The sequence below is a fragment of the Talpa europaea genome (genome assembly GCF_964194135.1).
Source record: "Talpa europaea genome assembly, chromosome: 10".
Taxonomy (NCBI): Eukaryota; Metazoa; Chordata; class Mammalia; order Eulipotyphla; family Talpidae; genus Talpa; species Talpa europaea.
Window position 1 is genome coordinate 17,065,067 of NC_140077.1, and position 16,371 is coordinate 17,081,437.

Here is a 16,371-nt window from a genome sequence, read left to right on the forward strand (position 1 = left end):
AAATGACAGTATCAATATCCTCTATATGGAGAAAACAGTCCAAAAAGCTTGGTCTGAAAAATCATCTTTAATATTTTGTAAGTTGGGCATGCAAACAAATGGTGGGTAGCTACAGCTACGTCTTCATCATAATCATCATCAGAAATTCAATAGGAATACAGCTTTTTTAAGTTCTATCTATATATATGTACATATGTATATGTATACATATATATTACCAACAAGAAATATTTCACAGAATAAAGGAAAACTCAAACTTTCTGTTAATGAGTTTGAGAAGTATGATTTGATCCTATTTACATGTCCCTGAGTGAATATTAAATACTTTTCTCAACTAGATCATTTCCCTCCAGAAATTCCCAGACCACTGCTCTTTTTGGAAGTCATCAAGTCTCTAGAGAGAAACCAGTGCAGAACAGACTGGACCATGAGATGTAAGATGCTAAAATTCCCCAAAGCCAAAACCCTCTCCAGCCCCTCTGCCTCATACACTCTGTCCACAACAAATATACTCACCTTTTCTATCTCTGAAAGGAAACAGCAACAAATTCCCTTTATCCTTTGAACAAGGAATGTTTTGTGCACCGGCTCTACAAATCAGCCACATGTAAGGAATAGGATCCTACTGAAGTGAAGAAGAAAGCACAGGAGGGCAGTGGCCCAGTATAAAAATGGGGCTGATGCCCTCTTGTCCCAGGGCTTAAGCAGAAGAAATCTGCCCAGTTCTATATGTTGCAGGGCATCTATCAATTCACCTCTGGAGATTTAGATGGCAGATTTAGATCATCATGACAAAGATGAGAAAAACTGTATTTGCTGGTTAAAACACAGAGAAATTTGTTTTAAAAGTCAAGCTGTCCTCTTTAAAAGTACAAATCCTACTCAGTCCTCTACAGAGACAGAAGTCTTCCCTCCACACAGAGGCAGGTCTTCATCACAGAAGAAATTACCTAAAGGTTCAACCTGAACCACCTAAAACCTCCTTTATGTTCTTCTGCATCCTACTCTCCCTTATGAAACTAAATCTCTTGATCCATTCGATTAGTCTTCAGATGACTTCCTATACTTCCTGAATCCCAGGCTTTTGCCTCTTTCCCTGTCTTGCCTCCATTAGTCCTCCTACTCCTGATACCCTTTTTTGAAAAATTTATTTAGCTTTACTTTTTTTTTTTTGCATTTTTGAGGTAACACTGGTTTACAACACTGTAGGTGATTCAGAGGTACAGGTTCATACCTCTCTGGCATCCTTTTTTAAGCCCCCATGTCCCTGCTGTAGGAAGACCCCCTTCCACATGAGGCAGGACCCCACCATGTGTCAGGATTCCAGGGATACCAACAGCCAGCATCCTTCAGAAGGCACTGTTTTGATTTCTGGTAATATGAAGACTGTCTAAACTCTATATCATGATTATCATCTCCAAGAAGGCAGGGGCCATGTGATAGGTCTCTATGTACTCATTAAATTATCTGGAAAATTAAGTTAAAACAGAAGAACATTTATGAAAGATAACCAACTTGGTAAGAGTTAGGTAGCCATGAAGAAGATATTTAATGCCTTCATTTTTATGTCACTATAAATGAGTAATAAAAGGAGTAACAGTTACATAGGGTTGTTACAAGAAATAATTTTGATAATTCATAGCATGTAAAGTGTCCAGAGTATAGTAATTCCCAGGTACAGGGTGACTAGCATTAAAATCAAGTAACTCTAGTCTTCTGATACTATCCCTAAAGAGCATAAAATCAGCAGTAAGAGTATGATAAACAATTAAAATAGGAACTTTTACAAGTATATTCTTGAATTGGTAGAGGATTTTAAAAAATAAATGATTTCATGCATCTTTTAAAAATTTATTCTCATAATCTCTCGGTAAGAAAATGGTAAGTATAAATATTTTATGTTAGATTGAGTTCAAGAAACTGACAATATTTGACCATATTTGATCTAAAAATGGCAATTTCCTATGATTTATCTTAATAAATGGCCAAACTGAGAGGTATTTACTTAAGCCTTTGCCAAGGTGGATGAAGTTTGGATTTGGCACCAAGGTATCTTCTGCCTTTTTCCAATAACAATCTATGTTTCCCAGTAAAATTCTTACTCTAAAAAAGGCTACTCTTCCCAAATTGAGGGTCTGGTCATCAAGCCAAGGTCCAGTCTACAGTCCATGACTAATCCCACAAACTGTACCCTAAATAGCATTTTCTCTACAGCCAAATATTGACTCTCAGATATTCACTTTGCTGAATCTGATGCCTGAAAACGTTTCCTTTCAGAATATAAACACACAAAATTTATCCATCCCTTGGCAAAAACAAACAACAGTAACATCATCATCATAAGAATATATTCTCACTTAGCTCTTTGTCCACACTGAAGCATATTTAAAATACACACTCAATTTCATTCCAAAATCTACTTTCTCGATAAGATTTATTTACACCATCTTTACTCCATTGCTTATCAGCTCATTTATTCATTCATAAATACAATGCAATTTCACACCCACCTTTCTTCTGAATTTATACTGACAAAAAAAAATCAAAATCCTCCTACATTTCTTAATCCTACATCTTTTTCCTTCTACGACCAACTTGAGTTGATTATAGAATTTGGAACTACTACTCACTTTTTCCTGTAGCCTTCATGAAAACATTTCTCTTGGGCTTCTATCTTTTGGGCTCTTTCTCTTTAATTTGTTCCAATATTTCTTATTCCTTATTGTACATACTCTTCTGAGGCATTGAACCCAGTGACATAGCTTTACCTGCCACTTACCACCTACTGGCTAATAAATTCAAACTAGACTGTCAGTCCAGACCTCTCTCCTGATATTCAGATGCCCATGTCTGACAGCCAATGATAGTTATCTCTGCTTGAATATTCATAAGTCTTTCAACTCAACTTATCTATACCTGAACTCAGCATCTGTTAGATGGGGCTCATCTTCCCCTTGCAACAATTTCCACCTTTCATATTCTGTGTTCTTAATCACTGCTGTCTGAAATCACAGGCCCCTTTTCTGCTCATTTATTGCTTGATCCTATCATCCCACATCATTCACTGTACTTCCTCATCTAAATTATCTGGCCTACTGTTACCTAAGAGTTAGATGACACAGTGCATACTAAATGGATAATGGATGGATAAATGGATAAAGAAATGGATGAATGGGAATAAAATCATGCAGCATAACTTGTCCCAATGCTTTGCACTAAAATATCACTCATTAATAGGGCAGGGAACTGTCCTTACCACAAACGCCTGACTGGCAGAGGAGTGTGTTTCATGGCCACGAGGGCGCCACCCCAGTCTAGGAACCAGACATTGTACTCTTCATCAAAGATCTGGAACAACAACAACAATAACAATCATAGCAACACCTTACATTTGCATGGTGCTCAACAATTTACAAAGTCTTTTAACATACATTGTTTCATCTAGCTTCTGAGTTTGCAACAACTCTACAGGTAGTTTGATGAGTACTATCACCCCAAGTAACCAAGTAGGAAATGGGCTTGCAGAGAACAAGTAAGAGTCTCCCTAGGCCACTCAAATGGCATCTCCAGGGCTCTTTTCACTAGTACTGTCAACCAGTGTGCTATAAGAAGGTGAGCCAACAAGATGTTTTCTCAAGTAGACATCCCAAAGGAAAATATGACTTAAAAAGCTTTCCTGTCTTTTTCATCTTACTAGTGACTACTCAGTTCTCTCTTCTTTCTCATGTATTCAGATATTTGCTAATATATAAGTGGTTTGTGTTTTAAAATTTTGTTTATAAATTATGTAGCAACTTCAAAGACACTTTGTGTAGACATTATGGTATACATGAATACTGAGTTCTCAGACTTAGCTAACACCTCCAAGGTTCCCATGCAAGTGGGATGAAGACCCAAGTTTGATGTTTGGGGATCTTTACTCTAAATGCTCATTGGAACACAGAACTTTCCAGGACCTAGTTTCTTTTATTTAATCATTTATGTGTTGCCTATTCATTCACCTATTCACCCATGTGACTCATTCAGTGACCCATCCATTCACCTACAGATAAGCATTTACTGAGTACCTACTATGATGCAAATCTCTGAGTTAAGAAAACTTTAGACCTAGTTGAACATATAGCAGTGTTCTGTTACATGACTTTAGTATAGCCACACTGAAACAGGACAAACCTTTTTCTAGTAGAGAACCAACCTTCTGCTTTACATCTGCTAGAGGAATTGGAGAATCCTTCTAGCTCTTAACACTAATATTGGCTTTTACAGCCTTGATGGAAAGGTTGGAAAAAATGGATTAGGTGAGACATTCTTGAAGGAGTAAGGAGGTATAAAAAGATTTAAAATGGAGTGCCTAGGAAGAATGGGGGTCTCCTTTTCATATGCCCTGGAGTATACTACTGAGAAAAATTAAATGAATACTCAGACTTAAACCTCTCAATAACCTTTTCCACATTTGCTTTTTAAGGAAAGAAAAATGTCTACACTAACGGTGTGTCTCAATGCATAAAGGATCTAAGGGCCATCCATTTCTATTTCAGATATAAACTCTGAGCCCAGAATGCTAGTATTTTCTCTTCAGAGTTCAAAGGTGGGCTCTGTGATAAAATATCAGAACTGAGGGCTACAAGCACATTCTGGATGCTTGGGAGGAAAGACAACTCATCTTTACATTTCTGATACTATCATTCTGGTCACTATTAACTCTTGCTCTGTCCAGTACTGAAGTGGAAACTGGAATTCTTACTTATTTTGGAAAAGAATATCAAACTATTAAGAGCACAAGGAGGGAATAATGTAGTGGTCACTTAACCAGGTGAATAATTTCTTGAGTTAGAGGACAATGGCTTGTCTGTTGGGAGTTTATGTACAAGAAGAGTTTGTATTCTAGCTTCCGCCCTTATTTGGCACACCCAATAAATTAGCTTATATTTTGAAGATATGTTCTTATTTATGCCTTTGTTCTTCATCCACCTGACTTGTAGATAGGAACTTAACATCCTTTGCTGTATGTCTTACAGTACTTAAAATAATTATTTCAATTAGGTCCTTGGTAAATCTCTTTTGTTAGTGGCAGTGGTGAGAGTAGTGGCGATGGGGGTGGTGATGATGATGCTGGTGATAGTGATGATAATCTTTGCAAAGAGATCCAAAGAGGAAGTGAGCCAACTCAATTATAGATGGTGAAGTCACCTTTATCATCAAGTCATGTAGTGCCCTTCCCTTTATTTTAAGATTTAGTGAAATGTCAAATTTTCTTGTGAAGTGTTTCCTAGTTTTCCCCAAGCAGAGCCAACTCCTTTCTATTCTCTACATTCCAAGAATACCACTAAATAATACAATTACCATAAATTGCAATTAGTTATTTATGAGTCCATTTATTCTCCTTAACTCTGAGTTTCTTGAGGAAAGGAACTCCAAAGTATTCAGCTGCATCCTCAGTGATACCTAGATGACATTGTTTAAGTCTGTGATGTCCAAGATAGTACCCACATGTAGCTATTTCAATTTAAATTGATTAAATTAAATTAAAATTTCAGTTTCTCTGCCATACATTTCAAGTGCTCAGTAACTTCACAAGATACAGAAGATATTCATCATTCTCAAAAGTTCTATGGGACAGTCTGTTATGCATGTTTATAAAGTTGAATGTTTTTCAGGTACTATGTATCTATTAAGCTTTTCATACTTACTGTACCTACACAATGCAGACTTATACAGCTTTACTGGATTTAGCATTCTACTCCTTTCATCTTGTAAAGGGACAGGCTGAGAAAGGTGAACAGACCTGTTTGTCAAGACCCCACGGCACATAAGTGATAAAAGTCACTTTTGGTTTAATCCTCAGAAACCAGCACACACTTAGCCCTTGGGGGCTGTGCCACACATACTGCTGAATGAAAAGATGAACAAGCCGGGGATTCCAGTTCTCCCTCTACCCTTCTAGTGCTCTTCCCATTTTACCCCACTGCCCTTCGAATCTGCCAGTCAAACCAACCAAACTCAAGGGGGACTTCATTTTTTTTTTTTTTTTGCAGCCACAAAGCCTTAGTGAACCTGATAATCAATAATAAGAAGAGAGAGTGACAGAACTTGCTCCAAATGCCCCTTTCCTGTTCCCAGTCTCCCAATTACCTGTCTCCATGTGTTGCCCCCATCGGAAGAGATGAACACACCAATATCAGTGTATGAGAGCTCTGGGCCAATGTTGCCTGAAACATAAGCAGATCATTTAATATTGTCAGACAGCTTACAGATTTAGTATCTTGGGTTAGGGGAGGAGGTTGCAGAGAGTAAAAGTTTTCTAAGTGATATTTACAGTTGATTTGTGCATGCTGTTTCTCTGTGTTATATCAAAAACCCAGCAGGGAGAAAAACTCGATATGTGGGGGAAAGTAAATAATATGACAGGAGTGTGTCTTTAAATAATAAGTCTCAAAGACTGAATATTGAACAGCTTGGATTTCTTGAACTATTCAATCTGTGTAACAATGATTTCTTAAAATTGATCTTGATAGGTGTTCTCTGAAGGAACAAAGAGGTGTTCGCCAAAGACTAGAAGAGCAGACACACATGGAGAAGCTGGCCCTAGGGCACATTCCTTCTCATGTACAATTTTAGCCAAAGAAAAACTGTGTGTGTGCGTGTATGTCTGTGTACATTTACATGCATGTGTGCTGTGTGGGTGTTTTCAACTTAAACTTGTCAACATGTCTCCTGAGCCCCAGGCAGTTGAATGACCCAATAGTATACACTGTGCAACCTCAACTACATGCCCATGTTAAGCTGATTATACTCAGCAGATTATGGCCACCACACAGCAGGCAAAGTCACCAGGCTTATGCCTAGACTGACCACTGTTTTATTATTTTTTTAATTTTATTATTTTTAAGGATTTATTTATTTATGCATACAAGAGCTGGGGCACAGGCCAGAGGTGCAGGGGGTGAGAGAATTCACCAGAGACAGAGTGGGAGCAGAACAAGCAGATCGGCTGAAATACACTGCTGAGGGGAGCAGTGGGTGAGACAGGAGAGGTCTGCTGTGCCATATGTGGTTAGCTTCCTGGCCAGTGGTCGAATCCAGGCCGTTTTTTCCCTTTCCAATGTACTTCATTTCTTTGTAATATGTTTAAAAATAGGAAGTAGTCAAGATTTTCTAGTCTGTCTATATTGTCAAAGTTGCCCCCATGGACATTACTCCCCTCAGAGCCCAGAACCACGCCACAAACTCAGTAGTTTTGCCCAATAAGTAACTGTGCAATGGAGACACAAGTAAACTAATGATTGAATCACGTGCTAATGTTTATGTGTGTTTGGGGAAGGATAGAGAACCAGGAAAATACCTTGAGCATGTAAGAATTGATCATTTTGGCTGGTATTTTTTTTCTTTAAAAACAGCAAGAAGGCAATGTTAGCTCCCACACAACTGTAGCCTAAATAAGAGCACAATAAAAATGCAATAATGAAAATGTTAATTGAGCTCCTGACATTTAATGCTTCAAAATGAGAAATTAAAGCCAGGCTCCAGCTTGTCAAACTCCCATCAGCATCAGGGAGCACAAAGCTAGCCAACTTGTTTTGACACTTGGGCTTCTAAAAATAACCTTGGGGCTTGGGACTTTGGAATAGGTGCAAGTGGAATGAGGAGAAGCATGGTGAGCAGCTCTGTGGAGATCTGTTTGGAATGTGGGATGCGGCTCTTCAGATACACATATTGGAAGTCACAGATAAAGAAAAGAGGGATGGGACAAAGAATGTCAACTCAAATCATTCCACTCAGTAGCAACTGCCTGGAGCACAGAGCTAAGAAGGTTTCTGAAGTCATCTTTGGTTTTAACAGAATTGAGTGTGGTGATCAATTAGTAATGTCTATCAAGGTGGTAACTGGAGAGGAAGGCAGGAGCACAGTTGCCACAGTGTTGAGATCAGCCACCTCAGACAGGGCTTCTGAGGACCTACCTCGTCACCTCTCACCAACCTCTCCCAGAAAGCTCTATCGGGCTGGTTTTACAGGTTCACAGTGAAGTTTGTTCCTGGAGATAGAATACAATGACTCATCCCAGGGACAGAAAGTTAGTTCCCAGCTGTAGCCAAGTGTGGGAGCCCCTCAGGGCCTTGTGGGATATCTGATAGGAAGCGTCATGGTGTCAAAGAAAGAAGACATGAACCCTGGCTATGGTGCACCTGGGAGGCTTACAAAGAGATCACTGACCAGTAGACAAAGAGGTAGCTCTTCACCACTTCAGTGTGTGACAGCAGAGAGGAGGGAGGCAAGGGTGGAGTGGACCATCTCTTGCAGTGGCCACATGTCTGTTTCTCAGTTAAACACATGTGTGGTTGTAGTGGGGGAAAGAATATTGTATGAAATATTCTGGAATCCTCTGGAGATAGAGATGCTACTCATCACCACTGAAGCCCATCCGGGTGATTAAGGGCTAGTGGAGGAGGCAACCAGAGCACAGTAAACTGCAGGAAGAGAAGGCCCTCCATGGCAGGAACAGCAGGAGCATGTGAATGCTTTGAGTTTACTAGAAGCAAGGCAGGGAGCCTGGGGTAGCTGAGCAGATGACATGGAAAGGGGCTCCTCTGTCTGAAGGGCTACTGCATGGACCAGACCTGAAGTTAGAGGGAGTGCAGGCAGCACATGATCCCTGTCCTTTCCCTCCATCTCTTCCTCTACAAATTGAGGAGGAAAGTAATTGTCTCACGTTGCTGGGCAAGCAAGGCTAGGACAACTGTTGCACTGCGGGGCCAGTTGCTCCTGACTACTTGTGTGTAGACACCAGGGCAAGGACCTTTAGAACCCTAGGGCTTCTGTAGTGACCAAAGTCTGGAGGCTTGAATTCCATCTACCTTCTGAGATGACCTCAACATAAGTGTGAGAAGAATCCCAGAGTATTACTTTCAGTCTCGCAGCTTCCCTGAGACCATAGTGCAGTGCAAGATGGGAAAAGACAATGAGCGGTGAGTGTGGAAGGAGAAAGTCCAAGGTCACCAACACCTGAAAGTAGGTTGAGTGCATGGCTATTGGAAAGGGCCCTGAAGAGCATGCATCTCTGCGGAGATCTGGCATCCCCGCCTAACTGACAGCATACTGGCTAACTTCATCATTCCTTTTCTGATAGCAAATGACCTCCCGGGGAGAGCTGGCAAGCAGGGTGAGGGGAAGCTGGGAAAGAGGAGGGTGAGCCAGTGACCTGGCTCTGGCTCCTCACGGGGACCTCATCAGCTGTCCTACTTCTCCTTCCAATGTCCGGGCTCAGCAAAGAGCCAAACGCAGTTAAAGGAGTTACAAAAGGGAGAGAAAAAGGAATTAGCCAATTCTTATGAATCAGGACCAAGAAAAGCAGTTTAAGCAAATCTTTAATATCTGAATGTGTTAATAGATAAAGACTTGATATTAGAATAATTTGGGGGCATGTGTATGGTCACAGGAAATAAACATTAATCCCAACTCACAACTCACTCCACTCACAGAGCTCTGATGGGTCTGCAAATACACTCTCAGCTCTAACCCTTACAATGCTCTCTCAAGTAGAAAAGAACACCTTGTTTTACAGATGAGGAAAATGAAACATAGAGATTAAAGTGTGAAGCAAATACACAGGGCTGGTAAGTATTAGAGCTCAATTTGAAGGACAGGACGACAGGGTTCCTGAGGGGGTCCATTCATTCATGTATGCACAATGTCTGCATGTGATTTATGGATTCTAGCAAAGGAAATGAGCAAGCCCTGATCTTCTGAAGCAAGTCGAGTAGTTTAAACTTTTGTAACGTTAATGACGGCATAGGGAACACCTATCCAGCATTCAGTATGGCCTAGGCACTATTCTAAGCACTTTAAATCCCATGCATCATTGAATCCTTCAATTCTATTGTATCAGTACTATTATTCCTTCTTTGTCAGTGAGATCCCTGAGGTCCAGAATAGTTCAGTCACACAGAACAAAGCCTGGCTATTTAAATAATATTAACATATCTTCTTGATCACTGTTGTCCACTGTTGCTTCTCTGCTCCAGGGCTTCCTGCAGGCCTTGAGGAGAGGCCTAGGGCATAGCAGCTGAGCCAGGAGGGCCAACCCACAGGAATTATGGAGGGTGGGCATCACTTCCCCAGCCAGAAGAACCTCCAGGCCTGCCCTCATCACTCACTGTCAGGGGCTTCCTGAGGCAACAGTGTTAATTAACTGTGGTGGGTCCAATTCCTATGGGGCTGGGAGGAGCTGACAGAAGTGCAAGGTTATGCTGGCTGTCATTTAATTAGAGTGCTTGGTTGTTGGTGGTAGTGAGAAGTTCACAGGACTGGGGACTTGGAGAAGGAAGCCACGTTCAGGAGAGCAGGGGCCACAGCTTCGGACTGATGTGAAAAAAGAGAATGTGCCATCTCAGAAAGCCACTGTGAATACATCTGCTTTCATTAGAAAAGACCTGCCTGACACCAGAGCTGTGCCCTCTGAGATGAGAAAGCTGCCTTGCTGTATGCCATCAACGTTTCCTGAAAAGGTGTATGCAAATCAAATGCATACTAATCAGACACATTTCCCTGGAGACTTTCATTTTCATTTCAGAGTTGCTTTATCTTCATTTCTGATTGATGTTCAGTGGACAGTGGTTCCAACAATACAACCTTAAGTTTTTCTACCCTTTCCCCCAGGCTTTCAGCCAAGTGGTTAATCATGTGTAAACAAACCTTTACATGCTCCAGAGACCTCCTGATTAAAAACAGCTCTGGGGTGAAACCCTTTGTAAGGAATCCTCCGTGCAAAGAGAAAAGGACCCCAAAATCTATTTGGTGAGCTGGGAAGTTCATATATCATGTTTTCTTAGAGTAGGAATGCCTCACTGCACTCAGTCTTTCTGATCTTTCAGTTTATGTTGAGGGCCTTGGAGCTGTGACTGTGTAGGGTGGCAGGTACCCTAGAAGTGATAGACACTTGGAGTTCTTTCCCCAAGTTATTTAGGCTCAACTTGGGGACTCTAATGATTTCCTATGGAGAGCGTCCACAAACTGATTTGATGCTCAAAAGATGATCCTGACAGAGGTTCTAAGCATTTTCAAGAAGTTCCGAGAGGGCCTCCCTGGTGGCACAGCGGGTTGAGCACAGTGCTGTGAAGCGTTCCGCAGCCTCTGCACCATGGGTTCGATTTCCGGCCAGTCAAGGAGATTCCCACATGGCACAGCAGACCTCTCCTGTCTCACCCACTGCTCCCCTCAGCAATGTATTTCAGTCAGTCCACCTGTTCTGCTCCCCACTCTCTATCTGGTGAATCCTCTCACCCTCCCGAGCATCTGGCCTGTACCCCAGTTCTTATATAAAAATAAATAAATCTTTTAAGAAAAAGTTTTTTTTTTTTTGGTTTTTTGGTTTTTTGTTTGTTTGTTTGTTTTTTAAGAAGTCCTGAGAGAGAGACAAGGCCAGGGAATTGCTTTCTTACCTGTTGCCACCACAAGTCCCGGGGCTGTCTCCTTGCTAGAGATCCTTCCTGAGGAATACGGGTTTTCAGAGATCTGCAAGTGCAGGTGCAAGGAGCAGAAGGGCTAAAATGGAGAGGAAAACAGCTTTACTCCAGGATATTCCTGACATATGCCCTCTCCCCAACAAAGGTGAGGCCCCTAGATTCCAGCTTCCAGGACAGTGAGGCACGGGATGGGAGCCTCACACTCAGCTTTGGGCAGAGTCCTCCCACTTGACAGAGCTGGAGTGATCACAGCACAAGCTGCCAGATGATCCTTCCTAGGCAGTGTCCTGCCCTGCTCCCATAAAGTTGCCGGCTTCTTCTCTCTTCCTCACCCCCAGCCCATTCCTTAAGGTCTAGGTCATGCCTGGCCTTCCTTGTGAGGTCTCCCTGACCACAGGATAACACTGACCTTGTCCTCACTGTCACACGCTACTTCTAAGAGCTCTCAGCGTCACTGGGAAGGGTGGAGAGGGTTAGCCGAATCTAACTGCCAGGAGCCTAGGACTACCCACTCTTCAACCAGATGCTGTTTCTGTTTTGTGTGTTTAGCTCCTGTTTGTCAGTTTACTTAAAACATGTGAAGTCATTAACTAAATTTCCTATATGCTTGTATTATTTATTGGTCACTTAGCAGTGAGAAGTATATCATTTATGATTGATTATCTTTGGTGCATTCTTGAAAGAGGCTGGGGATTTGTAGAGATGTACATTTTTTAATAAGTACCAAAAAGAAAATGATGAAATTGGGAAAAGAGAATTAGGTCAGGAAAATAAGGAAGTGATGATTAAGCTCTCAGAAAAAAAAAAATTCATTTTTCTCTAACCTTCTTTGTACTCGAAGCAAAAAATATGGAACTGAAATAAAAATCACAAAAGGAGAAGGGCCATTTTTGCCCTATTTACCCCCATATCCCTAGTTTTATTTTTTTAATTATTATTTTATATATATTTTACATCATTTTTCATTTTCATGCAATGTATGCATTTTCATCTTGGTTATCATCCCCATAAAATTCCCACTCCCTTTGTTTTGCTCCTACTCCCTTACTCGCCCCTATAGGGTGTCTCTGGTTTATAGTTGCCTGTTAATTTTGATTTTTACTTTATTATAATTAGTCTTTTTCCTGATCCCTTATTTAGGTTTTCTAAATCCTTGCTATGAGTGAGACCATCCGGTATTTCTAGTTTTAACATAATGTGTAGACTATTATCAAGCGGTTAAGAAATGTTTTTGAATATGTGGCAAAAGGCAGCTTCTTGCAAAGAAGAAGCATAGCCATTTCTGCAACCTTAGAGGAATTTCTTATCGGGGTCCTCATTAAAAGTCCACTATGAGCTGTGAATTTCACCACCTTCCCTTCCACCTAGAATTGCAGCACCTGAGGGGAGAGATAATGTCTTATAGGCACGTTCTCCTTAGTGCCGACCTCAGTGTTCTGCACAGCAGGAGCCCTGGGGTGCTGAGAAATTAACTAATATCCCATGTGGATGCACAGCCTGACTTTTTCTTGGCTTCCAAGACAATTTGCTTTCCAGAACATCTCTTAAGCATGTACTGAACTGCATCACAGCAGCACCAGTTAGCAAGTATGGTACCCTCTGCCTCTGCTGGGGCCCTTGAACTCAGACCCTTTCTCTTGCATGTTCCTTTTCCTGACTAGGAGTTGGAACACGTCATTTATCTTTAGTAAAACAAGTGGAAATCAAATCAAATTCCACGCAAGTGATGTGGCAGCTGGACCTGGCAGATCCACACCCTGGGCAGCATCAGGCGAGTTCCAGAGCCTCCTGATGAAGAGAGCCCCACATTAACCAGCCCACCCTGTGGGTTTCACATGATACTGGTGACTGACCAGCTGGCAGTGGACAGGACTTCCTCTCAGGTCCACATCTGGAGCTTTCAGCAGGCGCCAATCCCTGCCTTTGTTGTAAGTGATGTATGTCTTCACCTGCTCATCCACCTTCTTGTTGGCCAGGAATATCCCTTTGATACCTGCTACCTAGGAAAAAGGGTGAGAGATGGAGAACCACGGTGGGCCAACATGCCTGTGGTCTGGGAGATGCCCTGGGAGAAGCCTCAGCCTTTCCACAAGGTTAGGGGGTGCAGAAGAGGAGGAATGTGGCAGGAAATGCCATGTGCCACGTAGTCTCTGGGAGAAATTTAATTTGCTCATTTCATCCCCACCCCCAAGTACCCCACTCCCCTTGATCCATCTGCTTTCCCCACTTCATATGATGTCACTTTGTTCCTAACCATTATTTGGACCTTATCATTGATGAGCTAATAATACGCTCCCTTGGTAGGAGTAGCTGAAAACAGCTGAAGGATTACCCCTTCTAGAAAATACAGGGTTTTGCTCAAATGGGGGACTGTTGACAGGTTTGAAGGTTTAGCTCTTCCTGGTGGAAATACAGAATCCCAGTTAGTAGTGAAGAAAATATTTGGTGTCAGATGACCCAGTTTGGTGGCCCGGCACCTATCTCGCGCAGTGCCACCAGCTCACTGTGACTGTGAATATCTCCCAGAGCAACTCGGGTCCCAGTCAATGGTCACTTTGCAATAAGTGTAATTAGCCCTGTCCTCTTTTTCCCGGCCACTTCTGGAAAAGGAATCCTTAGATAGCGCAGAGTGCTCCTGCTGGAGTTCCCCAGTACTGGGATTTGCATACCCTTGATATTTTGAAAGGAGAAGAGCATCTCAAGCAGATAGACGATTAAAAGAGATTTATGATCCAAAAAGGTTCTGGAGAAAGTATAAATTCAACTTAAAGTTTTATTCCTTTTATGTCTGCATTCTGAGCACTAAAAATGTTATTGAGAACGAGAATGCATTATGTCAAAGTTTCCCCTGACTTCTCTACAAGTTCCAGCAAGATTCAAAGCCAAAAGGTCATTCAAATAGTGTGTGTGCACATTCACTCACACACTCACACACACACACACACACAGAAGATAGAATGGCAGGTTTTTTAGATAATACTTAATATCTCAAAATTATAATTGTACTTATTCCCCATTCTTTGAGGATCATGGTTAACTGAGATTTATTCCAATTCTGAGAACACCAGTGAGAAAGTGATAGAATTTCATAGAAGTAAGCTATTTTATTTTTTTAATGACACAATTAAGCTGATAAAATAAAAACTCTGTTCTTTCTTTCTTTTTTTAAGTAACCTGACTGGCCTTGAGAAAGAATGCCAACCCAAATGAAAACAAACAAACAAAATGGACAAGGAGTGTCAGAAGGAGAACAGAATTATGTGGGAAGGACACCTCAAGGGAATTTGACAAAGGGCCAACAAGGACTGATTAGAATCCTAATTTAGACAGGGTGGGGAGGGTGGTGGGGACAGAATTCAAGGCAATGGAGTCAGTGGAGCTTGAGGAAGGCCGACTTCTCATGTGCACATCTAGGGGTGGAGAGCCCCTTAGCTCACCTCAGCCTTTAAAACCAGCTGCAAAGGTATTTCTCTTAGACTGACTATAAATTTCCCTCACAAAGAATAGAATCTGTTTCTTTAGGACTTTTTGCCTGATAGAGGCCTCTGAGGATTCTCCTAAGCCACAGGGCTGGTGGCCTATCTGAGGGACCGTCAGATAATGATTCCAGAGAACACTTTCTCCTAAGTTCTACTCCCACTAAACATGTCCCCAAGGCCTTGGTATCCACTTCCTGGATGGAAATATACAGGTCAGATCAGACTCCTGAGTCTGCTTCCGTGGGGTTCCTGGCACCTCCAACACCTGCCCCCTAGCTTGATGCACTACAGTATGAATTAGTCACTCAGCTGTCTCCTTGTGTTCTTCTGAATAAGCACGCCCAGCAAATGGAATGCTTGCACCCCTGTTTTCCCAGTGAGAGCTCTACCACTTGGATGGACATTTTCTGTGTGATTCACAAGTCCTGAGAACAAAATCAGGAGAATGGGTATTGAAAAGAAATAGGGAGGAGAGATCAACAGGGAACTCATCTGCAGTTCCTGGCAGCATTTCTCCAGCAGTGGCACGTAACACCACAGCAATCCCTCCGCTGAAGGAACCGGAATGTTTCCTATTTGAATTTGGATTGTTGAGAGCCCTTACATTATTCCTGAGTTGCTTCTTGACTCCATATCCTGTATAAATGACTATAAGTTTGGAAGGCACTTTGCTTTTGTGTACACTAGGCCAACAGCTTGCAAACGTTTTAATGGCAATCCAAGTGTGAAATGCCTTTATGCCGCAGCCTGGGAGACTTGCACCCGTATGAGCATGTGTGTGAACACATGTAGGTATATGTGTACTTCTGACACAAGAGTTCCATGAAATGCCACTTGCCTTCACTGCATGTAATGTCAAGGACTGGAGAATGACACACACATTTTAACTCATCTCCATTAAGGAGGCACTTGGCATCTGATAAACTTTAAAAGTGCTTCTTGCCACTGTTGCTTGAAATAAGAAGCACGGTTGCAGCCACTGAGCAGCTGGAGGAGAAGAGTCCCAGGTCATGCTGGTGCCTGCAGAGGGAGCAGCACAAGGGTCAGGCCCACCTGGCCTACCTTGCCTCTGGGAATCAAGCTGAATAGCAAAGCAAAGCTGATGGCAGCCCCTGGCAGGGCACTGAGTCCAGGTGGCACGGTGATTTGTTACTCACCCCCCTGAGCCCCCGGGGCCAGCAAGCCAGGGCTCTGCTGAGAAAAGCAATTACCACACTGACCTTGGGATGTCTCAAGAGTGGGGCCTGTGGTGAAGGGACAAATATTAGCTTGGGAACAATGTCCCTGTGGAGTCTTAAAGCAGTTGTCCATCTGACCGAAGAAGGGCCATCTAAGGTCATCATCAAAACTAGGGACAAGGGAAGCAGTGAAATGGCAATTTAATCAGCAAAGAGATCAGAATACTAAGGATGCTCAGAAAGTTTCATTTTATC

At 42.1% G+C, this 16,371-nt stretch overlaps 1 protein-coding gene across 1 annotated transcript in view; it reads right to left on the reverse strand.

Moving 5' to 3' along the window:
• Positions 1-16,371, reverse strand: part of SORCS3 (sortilin related VPS10 domain containing receptor 3) — a gene marked incomplete at both ends in the record, with an annotated part of 526,499 nt that overhangs the window by 72,729 nt on the left and 437,399 nt on the right. Inside the window, 4 exons of the mRNA XM_084245318.1 lie at positions 3,257-3,348; positions 6,133-6,209; positions 11,436-11,538; positions 13,313-13,459. Coding sequence (XP_084101444.1) covers positions 3,257-3,348; positions 6,133-6,209; positions 11,436-11,538; positions 13,313-13,459 — 419 coding nt within the window. The remainder of the gene's footprint in view (positions 1-3,256; positions 3,349-6,132; positions 6,210-11,435; positions 11,539-13,312; positions 13,460-16,371) is intronic.